This window comes from Periplaneta americana, chromosome 16, assembly GCF_040183065.1.
Source record: "Periplaneta americana isolate PAMFEO1 chromosome 16, P.americana_PAMFEO1_priV1, whole genome shotgun sequence".
In the NCBI taxonomy this organism is placed as follows: domain Eukaryota; kingdom Metazoa; phylum Arthropoda; class Insecta; order Blattodea; family Blattidae; genus Periplaneta; species Periplaneta americana.
The window spans coordinates 162,122,510-162,148,938 of NC_091132.1; the positions used below are offsets into that span (position 1 = coordinate 162,122,510).

Genomic DNA, 26,429 nt, shown 5'->3' on the forward strand with positions numbered 1-26,429 from the left:
GTGAAGTTCACAAGAATTACATATTTAAGAAATTGACTACATGCTACCTTCGAATACAAATTAAGCTGGTCCAGTGTTGTAATAGGGAATGGGTTCGGTTCCCGCTTGCGTTGATTATCAGGTTGAGTTTTTCCAAGGTTTTTCCCCAACTTTAAAGGCTGGTTAACAATAAACTGGGAACAGAAACGACAACGAGAACGGAAATAATGTCAAAATAAATGTATTTAAATTTGGCAGTTCACAATAGTTAATTGTGAATGCTCATATTTAAATACATTTACTCTAACAATATATCCGTTCTCGTTGTCGTTTCCGTTCCCGGTTTATTGTGAACCAATCTTAAGTAAAAAAGTTCGGTAATTCATGCTGAATCATCAGTCACATCATGCCAAGTAGCATCTTGCAATCACCAATTCTAACGAATCTAAAGAACCAATTGAGGAGTCCACTGCAACAGGGAGCTATGCTACATCAGCCGTACGTGAGGAAATAAGAATTTTACAAAAAGGGCCTCATCAGGAATATTTTAATGATCAAGGTAATAATTTAATTTTTTTAAAACTAATCATAACTACCTTAAAAGTCTTAAAAAAAAAATATATGTATTACTCGTAAATTAAAGTACTCCATTGAGGTTACTTCCAGAAAAACAGGGACATATATAATGAGAGAGTGATGGACAATTTCTCAATAATGAAGGGCCGCCATATGGAATTCATCTTTAAATAATTAAGATAAGCATTTTATCAATACAGCCTCCCTGAGTATTAGCAGTATGAGCCGACACTGCCCTCGTCATAACTGTTGCGAAATAGTACCCAGGACTACATGTTAAATCCAATTCTGACAATTCGGGCTGGGCTTAGGAAAGTGTTGCCATGGCTATCAACTTCAAGATAGGGATCTTAAAAAAAAAAAAAATAAAAAAAAGTGAGAGAACAGATTCCTTCTTCCAATACCACTGAAACTACCATGGCCAAGAAATTAATATCTATTAGGAGGATGGTTTTCCTTTCTTACGTTAAGGTTTGTTTATAGGTAGGCCTACTGTAATTTAATGTATTAATGTGTAGGTACCTATATATTGTATGCTTATGTGCGTTTGTGTAGGTTGTGATATTCTGCAGTGATTTATTGCAAAGCATGTTTACATATTGTTTTGTCAACTGTCTGAAGACAGGTCTGAACCTCACAAATGATAATGAGCCAACTAGACCAGGAGATATTGAGGTAGGATGGCCAGTTCCTTCTCCCCTCCGTTGCATAAAAACCGATTAGCTACATATTACACTAAAGCCTAATCAGACTTCAGATGTATAAAACCAATTATTGTTCTTCCTCGGACACTTATCGTCAAGTGAGATGTACTGCCTGATAATAGATGTAGGCCTACATTTGAACCAGAACCTTAATCAGGGGTAGAAGTTTACATCGTACATTGAATTAATAAATTTATGATACATTTTAAAATCTTGCAGTTCTCACTCAGAATCTGCGGTTTTTCGAGTGGATGTTGTCGTCCTGGGTGGCGCATTCGGTATAGTGCTGGCCTGTGCTCGAGGTTGCGGATTCGATCCCGGCCCAGGTTCGACGGCATTTATGTATGCCCATGTCGCTAGATTTACTGGTATGTAAAAGAAACTCCTGTGGGACACCTGCGACGCTGATATAACCTCCGCAGTTGCGAGCGTCGTTAAATAAAACATACTTAAAAAAAACTGGAGAGGATGTTAACGCGTTGGCAACACTGATACTTTATATTAAATTCAGAAGGCCGTGTGCGCTACAATCCAGTTCCAGTCCACCTCCTTGTTATCATTTAATCAATATAGCCGTCATAGTTTTTACTAAGTGTATATTAATTTATCATTCAGTAAGTCTAGTTATATTCGCCGTGACTAGTTTAGAAATTTAAGACAAAATACCGACTGTGCAGTAATTTACGTTCGGTTTTGAATCCAAAAATTATTATTATTTGTTTCTTTGAATATCATGGTTATCTTGACCATGACATTAATTCTACTCTTTCTCAACAGCCTTACAGAATAATAACAATTATACTAGGCCTAATCCTTCTACATGAGGAATGATTGCTAATAGAGAAATCGGGTATATATTTGTACGGGTTAATATTCTGAAATGGGTAAATGTACGTCCCGGCTGATTTAAGGAGTTTCTTGAAAATGTTAACTGATTACTTTTGCGCTTAATTAACTAACTCTCACATATTTTAGTTGGAAACAAAGTATAAAAGGATTAATTTTAAAATTTATAATTAAAAAATAACGTCCAAACGTCGAAATGTAACTACGGTCCCTATGTCCCCAACTACATTTTACTCTGTTTTACTAAGTTTTTCTCGGAATGTTTCGATTTGATTTTATTTCCTCGGCCAAGATTATAAAAATAAATAGTTAAAATACTTATGAAATACAGGAATTGTTGTTTGTTTAAATCTGAAAGGACACAACTTTAACGTAAAGTTTGTCCCCAAAAATTTCGTAACGCCGGTCCCTCGAAATAAAAGAGCTACACAAAAGACAATTTTGCTTCATGTGGTAAATTTTAACGGTTGGTAGTGATGAGAGGTCAACATGGCGCCAGTTAAAAAACTTTTCGTCCATTGTAGTAATTTATTTTATTGAAAAAATACAAATATCATCACTGATGACTGAATGTTATGTTTTCTATTGGTAACACCGGTCCCCGGTGGCATTAAATATAATTTGTATGTATTAAACTTTCGTAATATATACAAAACATTACAATGTTTGTCGACTAAAAAATCTAACCTCCATGATATTTTTAACGATTTATTTTGTCAGAACTATTGCGGAAATTATACTAATTTGTAACAACGGTCCCTGTAACGTCGGTCCCTTTATTGTGGGACCGAGGTTTCATTTAACATGCAACTATTAAATACTGGTGGATAAAGTAACTTCGAATATTATTTCATGTGATTGTTTATAGGAAAGAATAAAAAAGTCTGATGATGAAAGTAGGAAATATGAAAGGGAGAAGATACGTAGGCAGAGGGCAAATATGACTGAAGAGGAGTTGCAGAAAAAAAGGGACTATGGCAAAGAATATATAAAAAAATAAAGAAAATAGCAATTATGACTGATCGTGAAAAAAGAAATGTTCGAAGACAAGTGAAATCTGAAGTACAGAAGTTTAGAAGATACCTTAAACAATGGGCTGTAAGGGAAAGATAACAATAATCCCTTGTTTTTTTTTTAATTAGAAACTCATAAACATTTTTTTTAAGCTCAACTGATACCAGAATCTTCAATAATAGGAGCAAATGTAACCAATGTGAGAAAAAAGTATACAATTTAATATAATATATTTTTTCCAGTTTTGTTATTCATATTTGCCCATTTCGGAATATTCACATGTACACACCTGGTATATAGGCCTAATATAGGATTACCATGAGAAGAAATTCTATAGAAGGACATGGAATCTAAAATAAGAGGACATTCCTGAAAATGGAGGACTTTTTAAAAATTCATAGGAACAAAATTGAAGATAAAAACAATGGCTCACCTTAGTGTTCTTACTAGTTGCTGGATCAGTATTACATCTGTACCCTACTTATCGGTGGAGCTCACTTTGTGCACAAGAGTCTGAAGAGACAAACATATCTTGTAACAAATAACTATGGTACTGTTCACAGGACATGTCTTTGAAATTATATTTCACCATGATGATACCTCTACCTGTCTCCGTTAGCATGCGATTTCGTTCTTTTGTCCATTGAGCAGATATTAGGGAAAATACTTTCTCAGCACATCCATTGTGACTTGGGATAAATAAATAGAATTGACATATTTTTAAGAGTTCTGAGAAAGTTTCAGTGCTCGCATAACTATTGGAATTGATGAATTTGCACCTTTGTTTATCTAAACATAAACCTTTGCTCAAATTAACTTGATTGGCATATCTTTGTACATTGCAGAATAAAATTGATAAAATAGCTTAGAATCATGAATAGTGACATTTTTAGAGTGTAAGAATTCAATGCTTGTCAATAGGTCATCATATTTTATGTTGTCAACACCTGTGGAGTAACGGTTAGCGAGTCTGGCCGCGAAACCAGGTGGCCCGTGTTCGATTCCCGATCGGAGCAAGTTACCTGATTGAGGTTTTTGCCGGGTTTTTTCCTCAACCCAATAAGAGCAAATGCTGTGTAACTTTCGGTGCTGGACCTTGGACTCATTTCACCGGCATTATCACCATCTCATTCAGACGTTAAATAACCTAAGCTGTTGATAAAGCGTCGTAAAATAACATACTAAAATTTTAAAAAAATATATATATATTATGTTTTTTATGTTCTCCAGCTTCAACCATTGAAAGCAATTAAATTATTTCATAGGTTTTCACAATTTGTTTAGGTATTCTATGCATACTATATCGCACATTATTCAATATTCATATTAATTCTAGTTGAAATGCAAAATGCCGGAAATTTCAAATATATATTTTTTTTAATGCCTGCCGGACAGGATCAAATGATTAAAATAGAGGAAATGTTCCTCCTTTTGAGGGAACGGATGGTAACCCTAGCTTAATAGCACATTGAAATGATTTTTATACACACCTCAGTTTCTGAAATCACTGTCAATTACGTAACATTTTCTTTCAGTTGTGATGGATGTTATCAAGATGGAACCTGAGGTTGACCCATTGGGCTTACAACCACATAACACTTACAAAATAGAAGAGAATAACGCTTTATCAAAGGTAAACTGATTTATTTATTTATTTATTTATTTATTTATTTATTTATTTATTTATTTGTCTAACAATATACAGTGGCGTATACTGGTTTAAGGGTCTGGGCTACCGCTGACCCTATTATTACGCAAAATATATTTTAAAATCCCTATAATAAAATTCCTTACCTATTTATATCCGAATTCCAGACGTCTTGATTGGGACGAAAATACTTTGATGACTTCGTCATTGAAATTACAGTTGGGCCGGTAGCCCGCGAAATACGCCCCTGAACAATAACCAGAAACGCATAAATTTCCCAACTTGTTTTCACTAAACTACAGTCCTACACTGTAGCTATGTGGTGTAAGGCGTTATGATTTGGACTGGTGATACGAAATGAACGTTGTTTCGAGTATCTATTTAGGAAGGAATGTTTATAACAAGTATGGCTAGTCTGTTGGAACAATCCTATCATTGCACCATGATCGAGTGGGCTGACAAGAAACCCACATCAAGTTCACACAAGCTCTATATGACTTGAAATTGTGGTTTTCTGTTAACGTACCTTATATATTATGCAAATCTAGCTTTCAGGTAAAGCTCCCTGTGGAACAGACTTGAATAAATTCGAGAGAAAAATTGTTACGGGTGTGACAGAAAATACATGATAAAATGAATTTAAAATTTAATTGACATTACATTATTTTTGGGGATGAACAAGAATTCATTCTGTCAATTTCCGATGTTAATTCAATTGGACTTTTGGGCTGAACAGCCTTTCTGAGTAACTGAATGGACTGATACAAACCCAATGGCGACATTTTTTGCTAAGGTGGTCGCAACATGGATGCAATTTTTTTTTTTTTTCCTTTCCGGACATTTCTTCTGATGAACATTGTCTCTTGCCCGTTTATCTTTTACTTTTGTAGAATCTGGTAACAGTTAAAGTTTTTTTCTTGTTTCTTCAGCTCTTTTTCTTTCTTTCAATAAGTAATGTTTCTTTCAAGTCAGAATCAGTCATTATTTTCTTTCTCCAAGCAGCGACTCTCTTCCAGGATGTATCTACACACAAAGATATCCACGAGAATTTGCATTATAGTTGGGATTTTATTGAATAAATCTACTTTACCTACTCTGCAATTAGCCTATTATTATTAATAAAGAACCAACATTTTAGACTTATGCTTGGAGAAATAAACTTAATTCCTAGAATATCAGAGAATTCCATTTAAGACGTAACATTGATCAGACCGATAATTTATAATATAAAGAAAAAAAAATCACCCTGAACTGAGCGTTTTCTACATGTATAAAAAAAAATGTGAAGTCATTTCAAAGGTCTAGGTAGGTAAGCCAACCTATGGCTACTCGCATGAGGATAGTACCACAATGAAAACAACACTGCATTCCTCCAGGACTTATTTGTTACGGGTATGACAGAAAATATATGATAAAAAACATTTAAATGTTTAATTGACATTACATTGTTTCTGGGGATGAAGAACTCATTCCTAACCTTACGTCTGTCAGTTTTAACAAATTTATTAATTTTAGTTTAGTAATAAGCTTACACTTTGCGCCCGGCCATGGTAATATTACCATGCATATAAATTCACCAAGACGCCGGACATGGTACTATTACCATTACAAGTTTAAAAGTGTACTACGCTAAAACCGTTCGAGTTTTCAACATGAATGTTGCACTGTATTGTAGGTCCGTCTTTCTAGTTTTAGTTTTATATAACAAATACATCAATTTAATTAGACTTTAAGTTATGCCCTCTGGAACAATGTACTGCTGCGTCTTCAACCTCAGCGACTTATTCAATGCTCGCGCGCAAAGTTCGAACATTCGTTTTGAGAGTACCATATGAGGTATCATTATGAATCTTGTGCCGTATTATAGCCCTGTTCATATAGTATTGGTTTCATAAAGCAGAGGGCTCTAGCTATGGCATTTACATGCTATGCCATCTGGAGTTCAGTGCTGTACCTCTGGTACCTTGACATAAAAAGAAACATTTCTTGAAGTAATGTTTATGTCAGCATTCATAAGATAACATTCTCCAGCTGTAATTCTATGACCCCAGACTAAATATAGAATGCCTCATAAGGAAAAGTTTCATAATATCTCCAGTTGGTTCCTAGATATTACAGTGGAAGTGTGTTCGATGCGTAATGGATAAGCCAGGGACGAGTACAAATGTGCAACCTTCGCGGCCGCGATATGTAACGAGTGCCGAACTGTGTGAAATTTTGAATGATTCAGATTCAGATTATGAGGTTGAGGAATCTAATCGTTTTGCTACGGCGCAAGATTTTATTCTTCCAGAAACAGAAGAGCTAGAAACAGAATCTGTACCAGTAGACCCAGAAACAGAACCTATAGGCCTACCAGTAGAACCACAACCAGAGAAAGGTCGAAAAAGAAAACGAGCTGCTTCTAGAAATCCCACAGAAACAAATTCAAGGTGGAACAAAAATATTCAGCTAGTAAATAAACCTATATTTTCTGGAAATCCGGGACTGAACCCAGATTTGGAAATAAACGACGAAAGCTCTGCCATTGATGTATGCAATTTATTTGTTGACAATTCAGTATTTTCGGAAATTCAATCAGAAACAACAAATCAATATCAGAAAAAATGAAGGCCCTATCAAACCAAAATCTATATATGCTCAATGGAAAGACGTGTCTATAAATGAAATAAAAATATTTTTTGCAATAGTCATTCATATGTGCTTAGTAAAGAAGCCGTCTCTAAGGGATTACTGGAATTCAGAGCCAATTCTACGCACTACTTACACAAAAACAGTTGGGATGTCTCGGGATCGATTCCTGGCAATTTTCACAATGCTGCACCTAAATGACAATGAGAGACGTGTCGCCAGAGACCAGCCAGGCTACGATCCTCTCTACAAAATAAAGCCATTCTTGAATATCCTCACAACGAGATTTCGAGACGTGTACACTCCAGATGAAAATCTTACAATAGATGAGGCTATCTGTCCATTTCGGGGTCGAATATTTTTTCGAGTTTATATAAAAGGAAAGCCTCATAAATATAGAATAAAAATCTATGAACTGTGCGAGGCTATCAGTGGATATGTGTACAGTCTCGAAGTTTATGCTGGTGCACACGAAACAGAGGTAGATTATAATACTGCTTTCAGTTTTGTCAATATTATGTGAACCAGTAACAAACAAATGGCACACAGTCTATATGGACAGATATTTTACAAGTCCGAAACTTTTCGATTACCTGTGGACTGTTGAAACAAAAGTAGTAGGAACCGTTATGGCAAATCGCAAAGGAATGCCAAAAGATATATTTTCAGGAAAACTAAAAAAAGGGGAAAAACTGACTGCACAAAGAGATCATCTCCTAGCTATAAAATGGCGTGATATACGAGATGTATATTTACTAAACATCGCAAAAAAGTGTAAAGAAATTGACACTTCACAAGTTCATCGCAAAAGTTGCAGAGAGTCTTGTCACGAGTGTAGGGATGGAAATGACGATACAATCACGTCTAAGTACTGGTGGTAGGCTTGTTGGAAGAGATCATTTTCCTCACAGGATTCCTGGTACAGGATCGAAACAAAAAGGTCATACACAGCGTACGTGCAAAGTTTGCGCAGATAGAGGCAAGCATCACACTGGCAAGGCCACACAGAAGTACACGACCATCTACTGTGCGAGATGCGATGTGGGACTTTGCATCGGGAATTGCTTCGAAATCTACCATACAAGAGCGAACTATTGGGAGTAGCAGTGAAAAGAAACTAATGCTAAGATAACTGAATGTGAAAGAGTGTAATATTTAGTGTCAAAAGTGTGTTTTATATGTATATAATTAGTGTGAATTATCTATGGAATCTTGGAATAATGTGCCAAAATCTGCAACAACAAGACGCTCTCAGGATGAAATGTAAGTACCAATACAACTATCATACACAAAAGTATATATCTTTATTTAAATCCTGTTAAAATTTTATATTTTTATCTCTAAGTTTATTGATTTTATTAATTTTTTTTTCGAACCCTTAAAACTTTCCAGCACACGGTAACGAGGGTATTTAAATGGCTCCGGGCTCAAAGTGTTAACTTAATCACTTTTTTCGTGAAGGTTATCACACCAATACATACTAACTTATTAAATGCTATAATAGCAAAGAAACTTACCTCAACAATTTTTTATTGCTTGACTGATGAGTTCAAACTATGAACAACAGCATAAGTAGGCCTATATAAAATTTACAATTTTCACGTTGTACTGGAAATTTGATAAGTGTTACAATTTGACTTTTCCTAATACAAATCTATTATGCACAGACTATTAACTTCAACTACGTATAAAGTAAAGAAAAGTAAAAATGTCATAATTTTGTTTCAGTTCTTGTAATATAACCTCTTTTTATTACAGAATCAATTAGTAGAAATTATGTAATAAGATCCCAGAGACAAATAACGCCATGTATATCTTTAACGCCACTGTATTAATGCTTGTTAAAGACACCAGATTTCGGTAGTGCACTACTGTAGCCTGCATTCGCTTGTCATGTAGTGATGAAATGAGTTACTAGCTGTCCACTGACATTTACGAGTGACATGATATTCCCTCATTTTCCTATTGTGTGATGATAATGAAAGGCTGTTCTTATATCAATGTAAGAGGTAATATTTTATTTTGTGTGTTGAAGAAATAACAACTATATTAAACTATATATTTTCGTGATCCTTAAACATTCTTTTATGCAAAGAAAATATTTGATATTTATAACATTTGAAAATGTTAGAGAAACAGGCGTGTATTGTTATCAAGTACTCAGTAGCGCTTTAACACCTTGTGGCGTTACAGGTCTGCAGATAAATTTTAGGTTATGTTAGTACGGTACTCATTTGTTTAACGATAGTCCTCAGTTTTTAATAGCATTTTCATTACTGTTATATTCATTTTGCGTAAGGTATTTACATGATTAGTGTGGAAACATCAGGAAAAACACTAACCTTTCAACTTACAAATGTCCAGAATGTACATAGTGATACTGTTTCAGTAGCTTATCAAACTCTTCATTTTTTCTTTTACTTTTGGGAAAACATTGATATTTAACTAAGGTTAATGCTTTTGTTTGTATAACTTTCTACTGTGTCTCGTCTCTTTTTTGAAAGTAACAAGTTACTGGAAAATATATTTTCATAATCCACCTGGTGTTTTAGCTTCAGATTAAGAATATTTCATTAGTACTGAGTGATTTTGTATCTTTTATTAACAGAAACTCGGATTTAGTTGCTTAGTTCCATTTGTGTTGCTTAGGAAAAATAATTCATTAATAATTATAAGCATATAGGTTACTAGAAAATAGGTAGCGTTAATTGGACCAGCTGTTCCTAATAACGCCAGTATACAGAGTTTTCGTATTTGAGTTGTAATTCTTCTCCAGTATGAAATATCACCATTTTCATTGTGCTGTTTTCCAAAGATAAAATTGAAGTTTCCTTGTCATAATTTTTGTGTTTGTACATAACTTATTTCCAGAACAACAATTATTTAAGTGTTAAGGTGGCGTTATTTGGTACGTGTACCTTAGTATACTATTATTTTTTTAAGATTCTGTCCACTTTTTCATGGAATGACCCATTGGCATTGTCCTGAGCAATAAAATGTAAAAATTCCCTTCCAGTACTTCATGTCTTACAAATGAAAATATTTTGGACTTACACAGTTTTGAAAATAAACTCTGAACAAACTAATTTTTGAATAAAAAAAGCAATGGACAAACAAAATGTTCAATAAAATAACATTTGACAAACTCAATGCTGTGAATAATTAAAACATGTTACAAGATTATAAGCATCTATGAAAAACTGTGTGCAAGAAATATTAACATTTGCAATTTAAATATGTTTGTATTTTAACGCATTAAATTAATAACCACATTTTTACAGATTGAGTGCAATATCATCCTCCTCACAATCACAATTCCTTTTAATGCCCTTTACCGTTTTTCTTTACAACATTATCATCTCTAGTAGCAAGCAGTAGTAGTTTGTACTATTCCAAACTCAATGCTTTATTTTCTTGCCAATTTTCTCCTACAAAACTTTGCAGAAACTTCGGTATAACATTCTTATTTTCCTGAGACATAGGATGCTGGAGTGGTAGCTCTTGTAGTCTTTTCTTCTTAGGAACATCCTCGTTTCATAATATTTCTCCACAATTCGAATGGATCACGGGCTCTGTAATAAGGCTCCATTTTTACCTCAATCACTGTATGACCTCTCGATTTGTCCTTAATAAATATTCTTTTAATTTCTCTTATGTCTGTTTCTTTTGTGGGATATGTAACAGCTCCACAATTGCCAAACATCTCCAATGATTTTCACCTCTCCGAATTCCTTGCACACAGTTTCCTGTATGTCTTAAGAGTGAGAATAGTAGGCTACGTTCTTTTCTTAATAGTTCCTAAATTTTCCCAATGACACAGTCCACTGCAGCAATCTTCATTGAATTTGATGAAACCAGTGTGTTGTGACCGAAATTGGGCTAACAATACAAATACAAAATACTTTAAAAAAATTAACCAAAATGCATTTGTATTTCAAATACTCAAAATACATTTATATTTCAAATACTCGATAAAATATTTAGGTCTAAAGAAATAAGAATATTACTGAAAATCTAAAATATTATATTAACATTAAAAGTATTTTTACCTCGAAGTTTTATATAAACACCGTGACTGAAATTATGCTACATATGAATAATTACTGCTCCCTTTGAAAACAACCAGTTCCTCAAATGTTCATAAGATAAGGATCCCCTTGCTTGTGAATAAATAAATCCTGCAAAGCAGAACAGTATTTCTACAGGCAGAAGAACACGAACTTGTATTATATTTATAAAAGCTTGTTTCACTGTTGGTAATTCTCTAGAGTGCACAGGGTTGTCTGCCATTGAAGAATTGTATGAGCTCATACTCCACAGCAGACAAGTTCTTTTCTTTTTGCTTTTCAAAGTCTGTTGTACTTCAGCTGAAAACATAAAAATTGCTTTCATCGTCTTCATCGTCTGAACTGACCAAAGATGTAGCAGACAACTGCTCAGCTGATTTCACAACACATATTCTGTATCCTCTTCTTATCACTTAGTGAGGAAATGTCAGGCAGCCATCTCATCTTCAATGTTGGGTGGGGCAAGCTGCCAAAATAGCTCAATTTTCTTCTGGGATCAGATCAAACATCGCTTTAAATCTTGATAAAAGTGAACTTATTAGGATTGGAGTTACTTGGAATAGATGGCGTAGATTACTAGGTAACAGAATATGTAATTTGTTTTTAAGGGAAATTAATGTGACAAAATTTGGCCGTAATAGCACGTCTCCTCATTTGCATTAAATTAAGGGCTACGGCAATGGGTTTCAGAACTGCACAATATTCTTCAAGGTACTGAATCTCAACATCTTTGAAGGTTGGTAATCCCAGTTTTTCACATATACTGTTTATATCATGTTTGAATTGCAATATTTGAGAGATTGAGTTGTGAAGAGAATTCCATCGAGTTGGGCAAGGAAACTTTAACGAATATTTCAAGACATCTGATATAATTTCTGAGTATTTGAGTCTCCTAGACGCATTCCATAAGGCAGAACATTTAGCAAGTGTTGGATGATGGATCCTTGATGCTGCTGGAGATTTCTTTATGGCATTAAGGAAATCAGTGGTGGCAAGAAAACTAAGTGTATGGCTGGCACAACTGAAATGGGTAGGCAAATAAGACAAAAATTCATTCTTCAAATCGAAATCCAAAACTTGAAGAACAAGAAGAAGAAAAAAGTATTTTAAGTTTTTGAAATACGAAATACATCAATTTTATGCATTTAAATACAAAATACCGGTACTTTTAAAAATCCTTACAAATTACAAAATACAAAATACAAATGTATTTCAAATACTGCCCAGCCCTGCCTACAGCTAACTCATTTTTGTGTCCGAGGGGCAAACGTGTTTTTAAATGCAAACTCCTCATATAAAATAGATTTTTATATGTAAAAATTTATTCTCAAACTGATAAGTAACCCAGTAAACTTATGTTGTTCAATTACAGAAGCTGATATATCTTACCTTACTATTTATTGCCTTTGATTGTCATAGCATGAGACATTTTTTAAATTAGGCGATCTTCTGTATTATTATCTGTAGAATAATGAATTTCTATCAAGGCGTACACATTTATATATGACTGTGTGATAGAAAGAAATAAAGAGAGAGTAAATGAAATGGAAACGACAACAAAAAGACAGATGCAGAAAAAGAAATGTCTAGTATAAATCTAATACATTTTTCTCAGTCATGATTTGCTTCTGTTAACGTCTGTTATCTATTCTAACACTATTACATAAATTTTTGTATAATATGCTACAAGTAGGGTTGGAACACAGGTATAAATTATTAATTTACGTTGTCACTTTGTTTTCCAGGAACTCAATTTGTTGAATGTGCCCTCACCTGAGATAAGCGATGACTACAGCAGTGCTGTCTCAGAGATCAAATTTGAAGAAAACCCAGTTCCAATTAATTTTCCCGTTGTGAAGTGTGAAGGTCAGGTAAGTGTAACACACAGGGTGCCCGAGCTCTTCTCTTTCCCCTGGGTTTTAACTTGTATTGTGTTCGTCACAGACTCCATCTTCATATAGGTAACCACAGTATTGTTTGAATCATGAGAGGGCTACTATCTTTCTCAGTCTGCTGCTAATAAGATTGATCATTTCTTTGTCTCTTTCATTATAAAAAATCTCCTCATCGAGTTCCATTTGCCACATTTTTTAGCTTTCCTTTCTCGATGTTCGTTTGGAATTATTTTTTGTTAGTGGTATGTTCATTACAACAATATTTTTCTATTTGCACTTTTCTTACAGCATATTTACAAGTTAAATCAGGGAAAATAGCTGCTATTTTACCGCCTTTCTAGAGTTATATATAAATTTGAAGCTTTAGTTCACTGCGTATAATCATAATTTATATCAGCACACGCAGGTGTGCAATAAAATGTCATGTTCGAAAATACATTTGTCCACATTGTGTGCAATATAAATCTACTTCTTTTACATTAATTACTGTACACATTTTACATATGTGAATTATTTCCAGAGTAATACGTAGCCAATTATTAGTCAATTACTTTGTGCCTTAAGGTCTGAGTTCTATTCTGCCTTAATTTTCTTCTCTAATTTGTCGCCTAAGTTGAGGGACATAGGCAGTGACTGCCGTGCAGAATCACATTGATAGCTATTGCACATAAAGTGAACTGTAATATAGCTAAATAAATGTATTCACGATGTGTTTATGTTCTGTAGGAAGGAAATTTATCGCATCTGGAAGTGAGTGACATGAAGACAGAATGCGCGGACCACAGTTGTGATATAAAAACAGAGATAAAAGTTGAAGAAACCACTCCAGTGGCTATTAGCTTTCCTATGGTGAAATCGGAAGTTGATGTAAGTATTCACTATAAATATACATATATACCAGTACAGCATTTTACATATATCAGAAGCAATAATAATCTGGAATAGTGTCAGTTTTTGTCTCTTTTTTTATATAGAGATTCCATTGTCACAGGTATGACATATACAGTTTGAAATATTTGTAAAGTGTATCAGATTCAATATTCCTGTTTCAAATTATACCTCTTTGAATGTAATTGATTCTGTTGTGGTATCTCCAAATTATTTTTAAAATAACTATGTAAAAATAAGTTATTATGAACTGAAAACTGTGTATTACCGAAGTGACCAAATTCGGACACATACACACGTGCATACATCTTTCAAGGAAAGAAACTGTGAATCAACTGATGGTAGGCGCACAATTTTTGTAATACACTATGTTGAATATTTTGGCAATTTGCATGTTTGGAAGCAAAACTTTATTTCCTGCTTCTTATTGGAAAAGAACAAGAAAATTCAGTTTACGAATTTTTGAGTGTCTGTATAGGTCTTGTGTACATATTTGCAAAGTTAAAAAATTATTCCAAATAATCGTCTATTAAATTTCTCTTCATTATTCACTCACTTTTCCAGGAAGATTTGTTCGATGTGGACAGAGTTCAGCAAGAACTCAAAGCCGAAATACCTGCAGAGGAGGATGAAGTGTTCCCTGAAAGGTGAGTGTACTGTGCAGGTTATGCTTCTTCCAGTCTTTCACAACTTCATTTAATGACGAACATAAATTGTATTGTGCATAAGGTTTTTTAATATTATCCAATTTAAAAACCCTATTTCACGCTGAGGTATATTAGGGTTATAGTTGGCATCAAAATACATACTTTATAACCAATAAACAGTAGTAAAATTATAACATAAAATAGTAGTCACAGTTACAATTTACATGAATTGTGTAGAAGCATGCACATTAGTGAAAGAATGGCTTCTGTTAAAGATTCATGAGATGTTTGAGGAATAATCAATATAAAAGGTATACAAGAATATCTAACCGTTTCAGAGTAAATCACGATCTTAAAAAGATAATCAATAGTAGATTAATAAAACAAAGTTTCACTTTCACTTCCAAATTAATACTTAATTCATGAACAATGAAACAGTTAAGAGTAGTAAAGAGATATTACAAGCAATGATTTACGGTTACATACATAAGTTATGAATAAGTTAATACTATTTTATATGTACTTTATTTATGTGGTTAAATATAATATTGTCTCCTTAATATGTTGTGGTACTTACGCGACATAAGATTCACTAAAGTTATCATTACCAAGATAATTAACATACTACAGTCTCAACTAGATCTGCTGCATTACTATCCTGCTGTCCTATGGGAACCATGATTTCGTAATGTGTGCGATAGTATAAAAGAAAAATTTACATATTATTATATTGATTTTCATAAATTTGGAGGTATCCCTTTATAGCGAACAGAGTCAGGTTCCGGAGATTCGTTGAAAATGTTTCGTTTATGAAACTTATTCAAGTGTTTCCATTTTGTTTCACTAGCTCCAGCTAACATGGCGTAGTTATGGATTGTTTTGAGCTGCTTTTTTGCAAGATAATACGTCATTGTACTACATTATGCTTATTATAGTCTAACTTCTCCGCATTGAGTATTGTGGACACTAATATATTTCTATTTTCATATCAGGATTGTGAATAATGTTGAGAAGCGTGTGTCACAAGATTGCGCCGGCGTTAATCGTGAAGTTGATCAGTTAACACAGTGTGGTAGCGACAATGGTGACTATTCAAATATTAGCGACATAAACCATAGTCCTATCAAATGTAATTTATGTAACGAAGTTTTTGTAACACCTCAATCACTGAAAGTTCATTTTGATATACATACAGACAAAAAGTCATTCCAATGTAATGTCTGTGGGAAGTATATCTTTAAAATATGTGACTTAAAGAAGCATGCAATCCTGCACACTGGGGTGAAAGCATATCATTGCAATGTTTGTGGAATGTCATTTAGGAAATCATGGAATTTCAAGATACATTCACGTATGCATACAGGGGAGAGACCATTCAAATGCGAGGCGTGTGGAAAATGTTTCTTACAAATGGGAATTTTAAACAAACATGTACGGATACACAGGGGCGAAAAGCCTTTCAGATGCGAAGTATGTGGGAAGTGTTTCACGGAGAAGGTAAATTTGAAGAAACATACACGGAAACACTCGGGCGATAGGCCATTCAAATGCGATGAATGCGGAAAGTGTTTCTTAGAAAAGCAAGTTTTAAAGAATCATGGACGCGTACATACAAGGGAAAGGCCTTTTATATGCGAGGTGTGTGGATATAATTTTCCTAACTTGACTGTTTTAAAGAAACATGCATGCACACACACAGGAGACAGACAATTCAAATGCGAGGTGTGCGAAAAATGTTTCATAACGTCATGGGAATTAAAGAGTCATTCACGTATCCATACAGGCGAAAGGTCCTTCAAATGCGAGGTGTGTGGCAAGGGTTTTATGGAAAAGCGGCATTTAAGCAACCATACTCGAATACATACAGGCGAAAGGCCATTTAAGTGCGAAGAGTGTGGCAGGTGTTTTTCGGAAAAGGGACATTTAAGTAGGCATGCTAGGACACACACTGGCGAGAGGCCATTCAAATGCAATGTGTGCTGCAAGTGTTTCTCGCAATCGGGACAATTACGAATACATGAACGCATACACACCGGCGAAAGGCCATTCAAATGCATTACGTGTGGTAAGTGTTTCTCTGATACGGGACAATTACACAGACATGCACGCATACACACAGGCGAAAAACCATTCAAGTGCGATACGTGTGGCAAGTGTTTTTTGCAAAAGGGAAACTTAAGAAGTCATTTACGGATGCACACTTAGGAGAGACCATTCAACTGTCACGTGTGGGTTTTGGTTTTTGTTATATGGGCAATTAGAGAAACATGTATACTCAGATAACGCCATTCGAATGGGATGTTTCTGAAGACTCTACACAGCCGAGACCTAATTTAAATGCGACTATTTGGAAATCTACATAAGATTAAAGTTCCTCACACAGTTGAAAAAATTTTTAGATATAATATATGTGTACCATATTTCACGTTTAAGGCAACCTAGAAAAGCGTATTCGCTGACAGGATAACGTAGTTTTACAGTGAGGATTTTTGTGTTGTGGCACCTCTGAATACGGCTTATTGGGTGGAGGTGCATCCACGAGAGAATGACTGTCATCCTGCGCTCTCTTCAGTGCGTATGCGCTAATCGTCTGAGTGCCGATATTGGCATAAAATCCAGGTGTAGTCTGTAGTGGTCTAATTCAGATGTTGAATTGAGAGGTTTTTTTTTTGCAAAAGTCGATAAATGCAGAAATCAAGAGTTTACGGAAATTACATTTTTTTTTAATTTAAAGATAGAAATTTTTATTTTACACCAACAATTTTCACAGGAAGCATTATTTGTTCTGAGGGAATGAAAGCGGGTTTGAAAAATATACGCACTTTTTTTATTACTTGTCAGTTTTAGGCGCAGAAAAATACACACCCATAAAAAACTACATAATTACATAATTATTTCATTGGTGTTGTGAAGATGAAAAGAATTGCCATTGTATTATATTAATTATGTAATATATTGTCTTGTATTGTAGTATTGTATTGCTTTGAATTTTATTGTATTAATTATGTTATATTCATAGAATTGTAGTAATTTTCTATCATACTGGTTCAGTGGAAGAGAAGGCCGAATGGTCTAAACTCTGCCAGTTAAAATAAACCATTATTATTATTATTAGCGTTATTATAATTATTATTATTATTATTATTATTATTATTATTATTATTATAAAACAATTCCCAAATACAGAACACATTACAAATGCTAACACACCTACAGAGATATATACACAGACATGGAAATTATAAAGTCGATATATTCAACCAAAGAGCTAGAATCTAAACACAATAGAACAATACAAAATATATATACACACAAAAAACAAGTCCAAATGAACTTCTCAACACACAACTCAGTTTCAGAACACACATTCTCTTTGACTCCACGTTACACTACACAAAAAGTCCCTCGCAGGGGACACAATCAAAAGGCGTCAAGACCAGCACCAACCAGTCCTGAAGATGGTCAATAACAGGCTGAAATTATTAACCAGGAACTGTAATATTTAACACACGAAGGCTATGTAATACACATTCCGAAGTGATATAGATGTGTAATGAAAATGTTTAATAGATGTTATTTTAAATGTGTGTTAGTTTGGGGATATGCAAACAAATGAAACACTATTTCACTTCCGTATTTAAGTTAAATTACAATTAGTCAATTGTGGTTTAGAGCTTGTTGGTAAGAAGAGTCTAAATATAACAAATAAAGTGTCAAATATGCGACAATAGAAAAAAATTTCTGGACGTTATAGCAAAAAAGAAATACTTAAATATTATTACATTGATTGTTATCAATTATGAGCGATCCCTTTATTGGTAACATAGGTCTTTTGAATAAATTTCATTTGTGTAACTTATCAAAGTGTTTCCATTTTGTACCACAAGCGCCAGCTAACATGCCGTAGTTTTGAATTGTTTTGAGGTGCGTTTTTCAAGATGATACGGAAATGTACTACATTATGCTTAATATACTTTGTCTTTACCGCATTGAGTATTGTTGAATCTAATGAATTTCTCTTTTCATATCAGGATTGTGAATTTTGTTGAGAAGCGTGTGTCACAAGAATGCGTCGGCGTTGATCGTGAAGAAGACCAGTTGTCACAGTGTGGCAGCCACAATGGTGACAATTCAAATAGCGACATAAACCATAGTTCTATCAAATGCAATTTATGCAATGAGGTTTTCGTAACAGCTCAATCACTCAAAGTTCATTCTGATTTACATACAGACAATAAGTCGTTCCAATGTGATGTCTGTGACAAGTATTTTTTTAAATTGTGTGACGTAAATAAGCATGCAGTCGTTCACACTGGCTGGAAGCCGTATCACTGCAATGTGTGTGGGAAGTCATTTAGAAACTCATGGAATTTGAAAATGCATTCACGTTTGCATACAGGGGTGAGACCATTCAAATGCGAGGCGTGTGGAAAATGTTTCATACATTTGGGACTTTTAAACAAACATTTACGGATACACAGAGACGAAAGGCCTTTCACATGCGAAGTGTGCGGAAAATGTTTCCTAGCATTTAGGGATTTAAAGAGACATTCACGGATACACACTGGCGACAGGCTATTCAAATGCGAAGTGTGTGGCAAAAGTTTGTTAGAAAAGTTTAAATTAAAGATCCATGCTCTCATACATACAGGCCAAAGTCCATTCAAGTGCGAGGTGTGTGACAAGAGTTTCGTGGAAATGTCTCGCTTGAAGACGCATGTTCGCATACATACCGGCGAAAGGCCATTCAAATGCGAGGTGTGTGACAAGAGTTTCGTCGAAAAGTATCGTTTAAAGATCCATGTTCGCAAACATACCGGTGAAAGGCCATTCAAATGCGAGTCATGTGGCAAGAGTTTCATTTTGAAGTCTCATTTAAAGACCCATGTTCACATACATACCGGCGGAGGGCCATTCAAATGCGAGACCTGTGACAAGAGTTTCCTGGTGAAGTCTCATTTAAAGACCCATGTTCGCATACATACCGGCGAAAGACCATTCAAATGCGAGACCTGTGACAAGAGTTTCCTGGTGAAGTCTCATTTAAAGACCCATGTTCGCATACATACTGGCGATAGGCCATTCAAATGCGAGGCGTGTGGCAAGAGTTTCGTGGAAAATTCCAATTTGACCTCCCATGGACGCATACATACCGGCCAAAGGCCATTTAAGTGCGAAATGTGTGGAAAGTGTTTCTCGGAAAAGGGACATTTAATCAGGCATGGTCGGATACATACTGGCGAAAGGCCTTTTCAATGCAATGTGTGTTGGAAAGGTTTCTCGCAATCTGGATTATTACGGAAACATGTTCGCATACACACTGGCGAAATTCCATTCAAATGCGATGCGTGTGGGAAATGCTTTTCAGAAAAGGGACAGTTAAGTAGTCATACACGGGTGCACACTTAGGAGAGGCCATTCTGTTGTTATGAGTGTAGAAAATATTCTTGTTTATATTGGCACATTTAAAGAAACATGCATACACAGATAAAGCCATTGGTATGCGATGTGTGTGAAGATCTGTTTACACAGACCCCTCTAATTGCGTCTGCATGTTGGGGGGAAGCAGCAGCCACGAGTGGATGAATCTCATCCTCCGGTCTCTTCAGTGCGCATGCGCTAATATTCTGAGCGCCGATGTTATCATAAAATCCTGGTATAGTCTGAAGTGGTATAATTCAGATGTTGAATTGTTTGCGCCTTTTCTGCAGGACAGTTTTATTTTATGTTGATAACATTAACAAATATATAATACTAATGATAATAGTAATAATCCTGTACAGTGCAAACATCGTAGTACCATATACCCTAAACACTCATATTTACAAATGTGAACATGTCCATTTCATTATCATCATTAGCTGTACAACTCATTGTTGAGCCATGTCTTCCTCAAGGACTCATCATCCGCCATCGCGAAACACGTATATTAATAGTATATAAAATAGAGCATGTAAAAACAATATCTTAGCATTCAATTCTTTCAACAACACAAATAATAATAATAATAATAATAATAATAATAATAATAATAATAATAATAATAATAATAATGAAAAGCATCAAGGATCTAGCAAAAGCTTTTTATTGCATAGATTACACATTTCTTAAACTATATATTTATGATGATATGTACATACTTTTCTTTATGGATTAATCAGAAACGTTTGATTGTATAGAATATAGTTCACACTTTTCCTAGACGACAAAGTACATATGTTGATGTTCGGTTACACCACTGCTTTTTAACCATTAATTATAAATGGTACATATGGACGGATTTGAAAATGGTGATACAATCTAGACAGATTAGAAGAATATAAAATTTGGTGCAGGTACCCGAGGACTCCATCTTGGAATCTCTCTTCTTTATAAAATAAAAGTAAATCTAAATAAGACAGAATACATGACTGGATATAATGATGGAATGGAAGTTGAAGGACAGAATGTAAAACGGAGTAAGTTGAAATTTTTAAATAATTGGGTGCAGTGTTACAACAAGTTAAATAATCAAAATTAGAAGCAGATATACCGAAATATCCAAGGAAACAAGCTTTTGTGACGTTAAATGCCTTACTCTGGAGCAACAGTGTATTGACCAAAAGTAACAAAATTATTTATAAAGATATATTGTTTGATATATGGAGCAGACTCTAGGACAATAAATAGGGTACAAGAAGGAAAATTAAGAGCCATAGAAATGGACATTTGGAGACGAGTACCTAGAAAAGTCTAAGTCGGAAAAGCTAAGGAATATAATAAAAAGCGAAACAATGAATATAGGAAGAAGTTTTATTACCAGCAGTAGTTACAAATGAAAAAAGGGGATGGAAGATAGAAGAATAAAAAGAATTAATATGATGATGGGAACTAGAAGGAAGGCATACGGATGGAAGATGAACTGAGAAATAGATGGAAGGAGTTGGTCTGTGTAGGGGCTGAAAATATTTCAAAATAAATATATATTGGATAGGGAACAGTTGCGAAAAAATGAACAAATTTATTTCATGGCTTATAAGTTTGTTTGGTTGAGAAAAACTTCAGTATTGTATAAAATCCTAATAAATAATAATAATTTTAGAGTATATTAGATGTTGTCTTTGTCTATACTGATGTACAGCGGCCATGGTCACAGGAAGGGAACCATACAGGGCGAATGCATATCTGCCACTATCCACACGAGCCGTGGTGTGTCTTACTGAGATGCTCTCATGGATTCGGTCTCGCAGTGGTGGAATATGTTAACAGTGGAGCTCTGTACAAAAGAGCATGAACATTGCAAAAACAATAGGAAGGATGTGCTATCTCATATGAAATAGCATAGCTTGCATGTAATGCAAGATTGAAATTTTATTTCTCTTCCAATTCCATATTAGAATCTTTTACCAGCTCGATATAGGCTACTTTCTTTTCCTGCATTCGTCTGAAGTATAACATAAGCCTGCGACCAATTTTCGAATTTGGTCTAAGTATAACGTAACACAGTATAGAGTTGATGGATGAGAAATTAACCTATAAATTATAACACAACTTTGAAAACAAACAATTCTGCATCAATTTTGCACTGCCCTTGTGTGTTATACGCTTTTGTAATAAAATTGTATTTTCAGTACACACAATGCATTTTATCATCTTTAAATATCAAGAACTAAGCATTTTCTTATATCTTTCGAAACCTTCGAAAGCTTTTCGAAGAACGTCCATATCGAACTCGTGCAGTCGCACTGTAAATGTTTGTATGGAACATTTTTATGTTGGCAATAATGTTATTAAATTTGGACATTTTTGTTATGTACTTGTTATTTTAACCTCTTTTTTATAGGCTATTTAATGGCGGACCTGATTGCTTTGAAATTCGGTATGTAACAATAAGTTACTTCTCACCTATCTTAATTTGGACCACATTGATTCGGACAATTTTAATTTGGCAATTTACATTTTGAGAGTTTATGCTTTGTAATTTTTTACGTTGGACATTTTTCTATTGGACATTTTACATTTTTGACACGCTTGGTTTGTACATATTTGTAGTGGACATTTCTGCTTCGGACTTTTTAATTCGGATAGATTTGTATTGGACATTTTTGTGTTTAGATATTTTACATTTTGGACATTTTCCTTTCTACATCATAATTGTGCCTCAGTCGCAGCGCCACCATACAAGTCACGGCTACCTTGATCATAGAGGAACGCCTTGGAATTTTGAGTTTCACTTTCTTAACTGCGAAAAAAGGCTAACTGTTCTTTATTTTCATTTTAATAGTTCTTAAAGGGACGTCTGCATCCGCCAGTGTTGCAAGTTGTTCTCTGCGATGTATTTATCACTCGAGTCTGATTTTACATTTCATTTTACATTTTAAGGGTCTCCTGTAAGCCTGTTTGCAGTGTAATGCAGGTAAGTATGAATTTTAGAACATGGATTGCACCTACTGAATTATGTCTTAAAATACTAAAAAGAGCAGTTTGTGGAATGCGCATCATTATATTTACGAAAAGGCACTTTTCAGTGCCAATAATTTATTTTGTGTGCACAAGGTTGGAATTTTGAAGTAAGAGGGAAAGGGTGCAATCCATGTTCTGGAGTTTATCCTTACCTACGCTTCCTTATTTATTATTTACCGGTACCATTTCACTATGACCGTGTATAAAAGTAGTACATGGTCTTCATTGATATTGCAGCGACATTTTGTCTCATTCTTTATATGTTTGCAAGCTTGCCACAGGTGCAATAGAATCTAGTATAAAGGGACTTTTTAGTGTAGCTAGAGACAAATTAAATGAGAATTAGCGTTGTGGTAACGCGATTTTGGAAGTGAAAATGGTTGAATTTTGTAAACGTTATCTTGATCAAATTCAGAAGTTAAGGATCTTAGAGGGAAATATTTCAAGGAAACAAAATTGTTCGCAAATGTAATTCATGTACCGGTATGTAATGAGGCCGTGTCTCAAAGGTATACATTCAGCTGAAGTGAACTAGATTGTTGACTAAATTGCCGGATGTGACATCAGAAATTACGATCCAAAGTTACGTAGTGAATAGCAATGAAGTCCGTAGTAGCTAGTAATGGAAAATGCTTGCTTGATTGTTGATTTGTATACTAAGGCCGTGTCTCAAAGCTACATTTTCAGCTGAAGTGAACTGGATTGTTGACTAAATAGCCGGATGTGACGTCAGAAGTTATGATCCAAAGCTACATAGTGCATAGCAATGAAGTCCGTTGTAGCTAGTAAACGAAAATGCTTGCTTGATTGTTGACTTGTTCACTAATCAAACATGGATACCTCATCAGTAATTGGGGTTATGAAATCTGAAAATGCTTTGGAAGTGAAATAATGTAAATATAATGTAGAATAACACGTTAACTTTGAACACTGTCATTGTTAGTACCGTACCTTCTGTACAATGTTTTAAACATTATTGTAATATATTAAGCCCTTATCTTTTCCACATAACTGGTAATGAAACTGCATTAGGACACTGCCTTCTTAATTCAGTTCCGCACCGTGATGTCATGGTTTTTGGAAAATAATCTATGAAGAAGGATATGTTTCAAGCATACATTTCGAAAGCTCCCTAGTGTTTACTTTATAAGTCACCTAGTTGCTAGTCACTAGTGTGTAGTATGGACTTGAGCTTTGAGACACAGCCTAAACAAACATGGATACTTCATTAACAATTGGGGGTTATAAAATTTGATGGTGGTTTGGAAAAAAATGTGAGTTCAATGTAGAATAACAGGTTAACTTGGAATACTGACATTCTTGGTATCTGCGTTACATATTTTTAATATTCTAATATTTCAGGCTCTTGTCTTTCCCACATTTATTTCGATTGTTGACAGCCAAACGTAATTACCGTAGATATCTTTTGAACATCTTTTACAATTCTACATCTTTATGTTTCTTTTGTAGGTTCTCAGGAAATTACCATTGTGTTCATAAACCTGAGACTTAAGTTTCATGAAATGTTTATTGGAAAACTCTTTATAAACAATGAATTCGAATTTCCAAAAAATAACAGCTGATAACTCGTAATTAAACTGCATTAGGACACTGCCTTCTTAATTGTTGCTATACCGTAATTTCATGGCTTTGAGAAAAAATAGTCTATGAAGAAGGCCATGATTCCAGCATACATGTTCAAAGCTCTCTAGTGTGTAGTTTACACGTTAGCTAGGTGCTAGTTATTAGCATGTAGTATAGACTTGAGCTTTGTGACACGGCCTGAGAGGTGCGTGCAGCGAATAGGTATTATAAAGAATGGACACTGAGCGAATTTTCATGTGTTTTGTTTCTCTGTGCGCCAGCGGTTAGTTCCACTTTCAAGCGCTAGAGGTAGTGTAATCGAGCATACGCTAAGATAATAATTGAGAATAGAGTTGAGGCACAGGATCCAAACATCGCCTACCTTATTGCATAATCCAGTAACGCTTTGCTTCAAACAAATTCAAGTTAACAGCTTTTCCTTATTTCTCAGTGACAAACTAGTTCTAATAATAATAATTTATATTTCAGATATAATACATTATATTATAAAATAATATACATTATAAAATTAAGTATCGAATTCGTTTAATACTTGCATAATAATATAATATAGGTATATGGTTTTACTTCTCGTAAGAGTTTTGTTTTACCATATTCAGCGCTATTAAATCATTACATATTTTAATTGTTGTTGGGGTCAACGTCTCAACTCTCATTATAAAGGAACTCTAGAGTCTAGACATTACAGTTAATGAAGGATTTATTATTTTATGGATCAAATTTATTTTATTTGAGTACATAATGTACCTAGATGTATTAATTGTATGTGTTATATTTCCGCTGTGTCGACTGCTAGCTGGTATGATGTCAGCGCCAACTCTAGGGAGAAAGCAGAATCTGATGCGTTAGCTGACTTGAAGGTCATTGGAATCAGTCCGGCTACATCAAAGGTACCGACACAAAGTGTCCATTGTTTATAATCCCTATTCGCTGGTGCGTGGTAATGGAAGTGCGGACGTTATGGCTTCTAGTGAAGAAATGAAACGAAGGGACATTAAACAGACGTTACGATGTAATGTGAAAAACACGAAACTTGTATTAATTCAATAACCACTGGAATGTAGTGAAGCACAACAAATAATTAATTGTAAAGTTACTGTATTGTATCTTCCTTTCCACGTCAGTCATTACATTAACTATCCAGTACTGACAACATCACTAAAGAAAATTCACCAGGTTTTGAATGTGCTGTCCAGATACATATATGCCAGGCATAATAAAACGCTAAACTAATCTGTCTTAGATTCGTATATACAAAACCATAACAAAACCCAAAACTAGCCTAACCTAACCTGTCACAGATTCGTATGTGCAAGGCAAAGTGTGAGTGTACACTCGCGTGAAACATTTGTAATATCATGAATGTTATGTTGGTATGAGAGATACGATGATTGAAGGTGCATAAGCGAAATGGAAAGGGAACTAATTCAGTGCTCGTTTAACCGTAATGGCAAACGAGTGAGGGCTCGCTCATAGGAAAAACTCCT

At 34.6% G+C, this 26,429-nt stretch overlaps 2 protein-coding genes across 5 annotated transcripts in view; both read left to right on the forward strand.

Moving 5' to 3' along the window:
• The first annotated feature begins 1,804 nt into the window (after positions 1-1,804).
• Positions 1,805-21,499, forward strand: LOC138691684 (zinc finger protein 83-like). Of its 2 annotated transcripts, none has more exons than XM_069813923.1 (6): positions 1,805-1,873; positions 4,655-4,752; positions 13,211-13,336; positions 14,087-14,227; positions 14,813-14,895; positions 18,927-21,499. In XM_069813923.1, the coding sequence occupies exons 2-6, from the start codon at positions 4,660-4,662 to the stop codon at positions 20,302-20,304; spliced, it is 1,821 nt and encodes a 606-aa protein (XP_069670024.1). In that variant the 5' UTR covers positions 1,805-1,873; positions 4,655-4,659; the 3' UTR covers positions 20,305-21,499. The 2 variants fall into 2 exon arrangements, with proteins under 2 accessions (XP_069670024.1, XP_069670025.1); XM_069813924.1 differs by lacking the exon at positions 18,927-21,499 and adding an exon at positions 15,888-17,955.
• Positions 21,500-22,972: 1,473 nt separating this feature from the next.
• The window catches only part of LOC138691685 (zinc finger protein 596-like), a 50,952-nt gene continuing 47,495 nt past the window's right edge, over positions 22,973-26,429 (forward strand). The window contains exon 1 of one of the 3 annotated variants that reach the window (XM_069813927.1): positions 22,973-23,290. The gene's annotated coding sequence lies outside the window, so the exon portion shown is untranslated. The remainder of the gene's footprint in view (positions 23,291-26,429) is intronic. The other 2 variants (XM_069813926.1, XM_069813925.1) reach the window with 2 other exon arrangements.

Bases quoted from the DNA above. Each gene is read 5' to 3' on its own strand.
- LOC138691684 (XM_069813923.1), top strand. From the start codon at position 4,660: ATGGATGTTATCAAGATGGAACCTGAGGTTGACCCATTGGGCTTACAA. The intron at 14,228-14,812 runs GTAAGTATTCAC...TCACTTTTCCAG, and splicing joins TGGTGAAATCGGAAGTTGAT to GAAGATTTGTTCGATGTGGA. The intron at 14,896-18,926 runs GTGAGTGTACTG...TTTTCATATCAG, and splicing joins GATGAAGTGTTCCCTGAAAG to GATTGTGAATTTTGTTGAGA.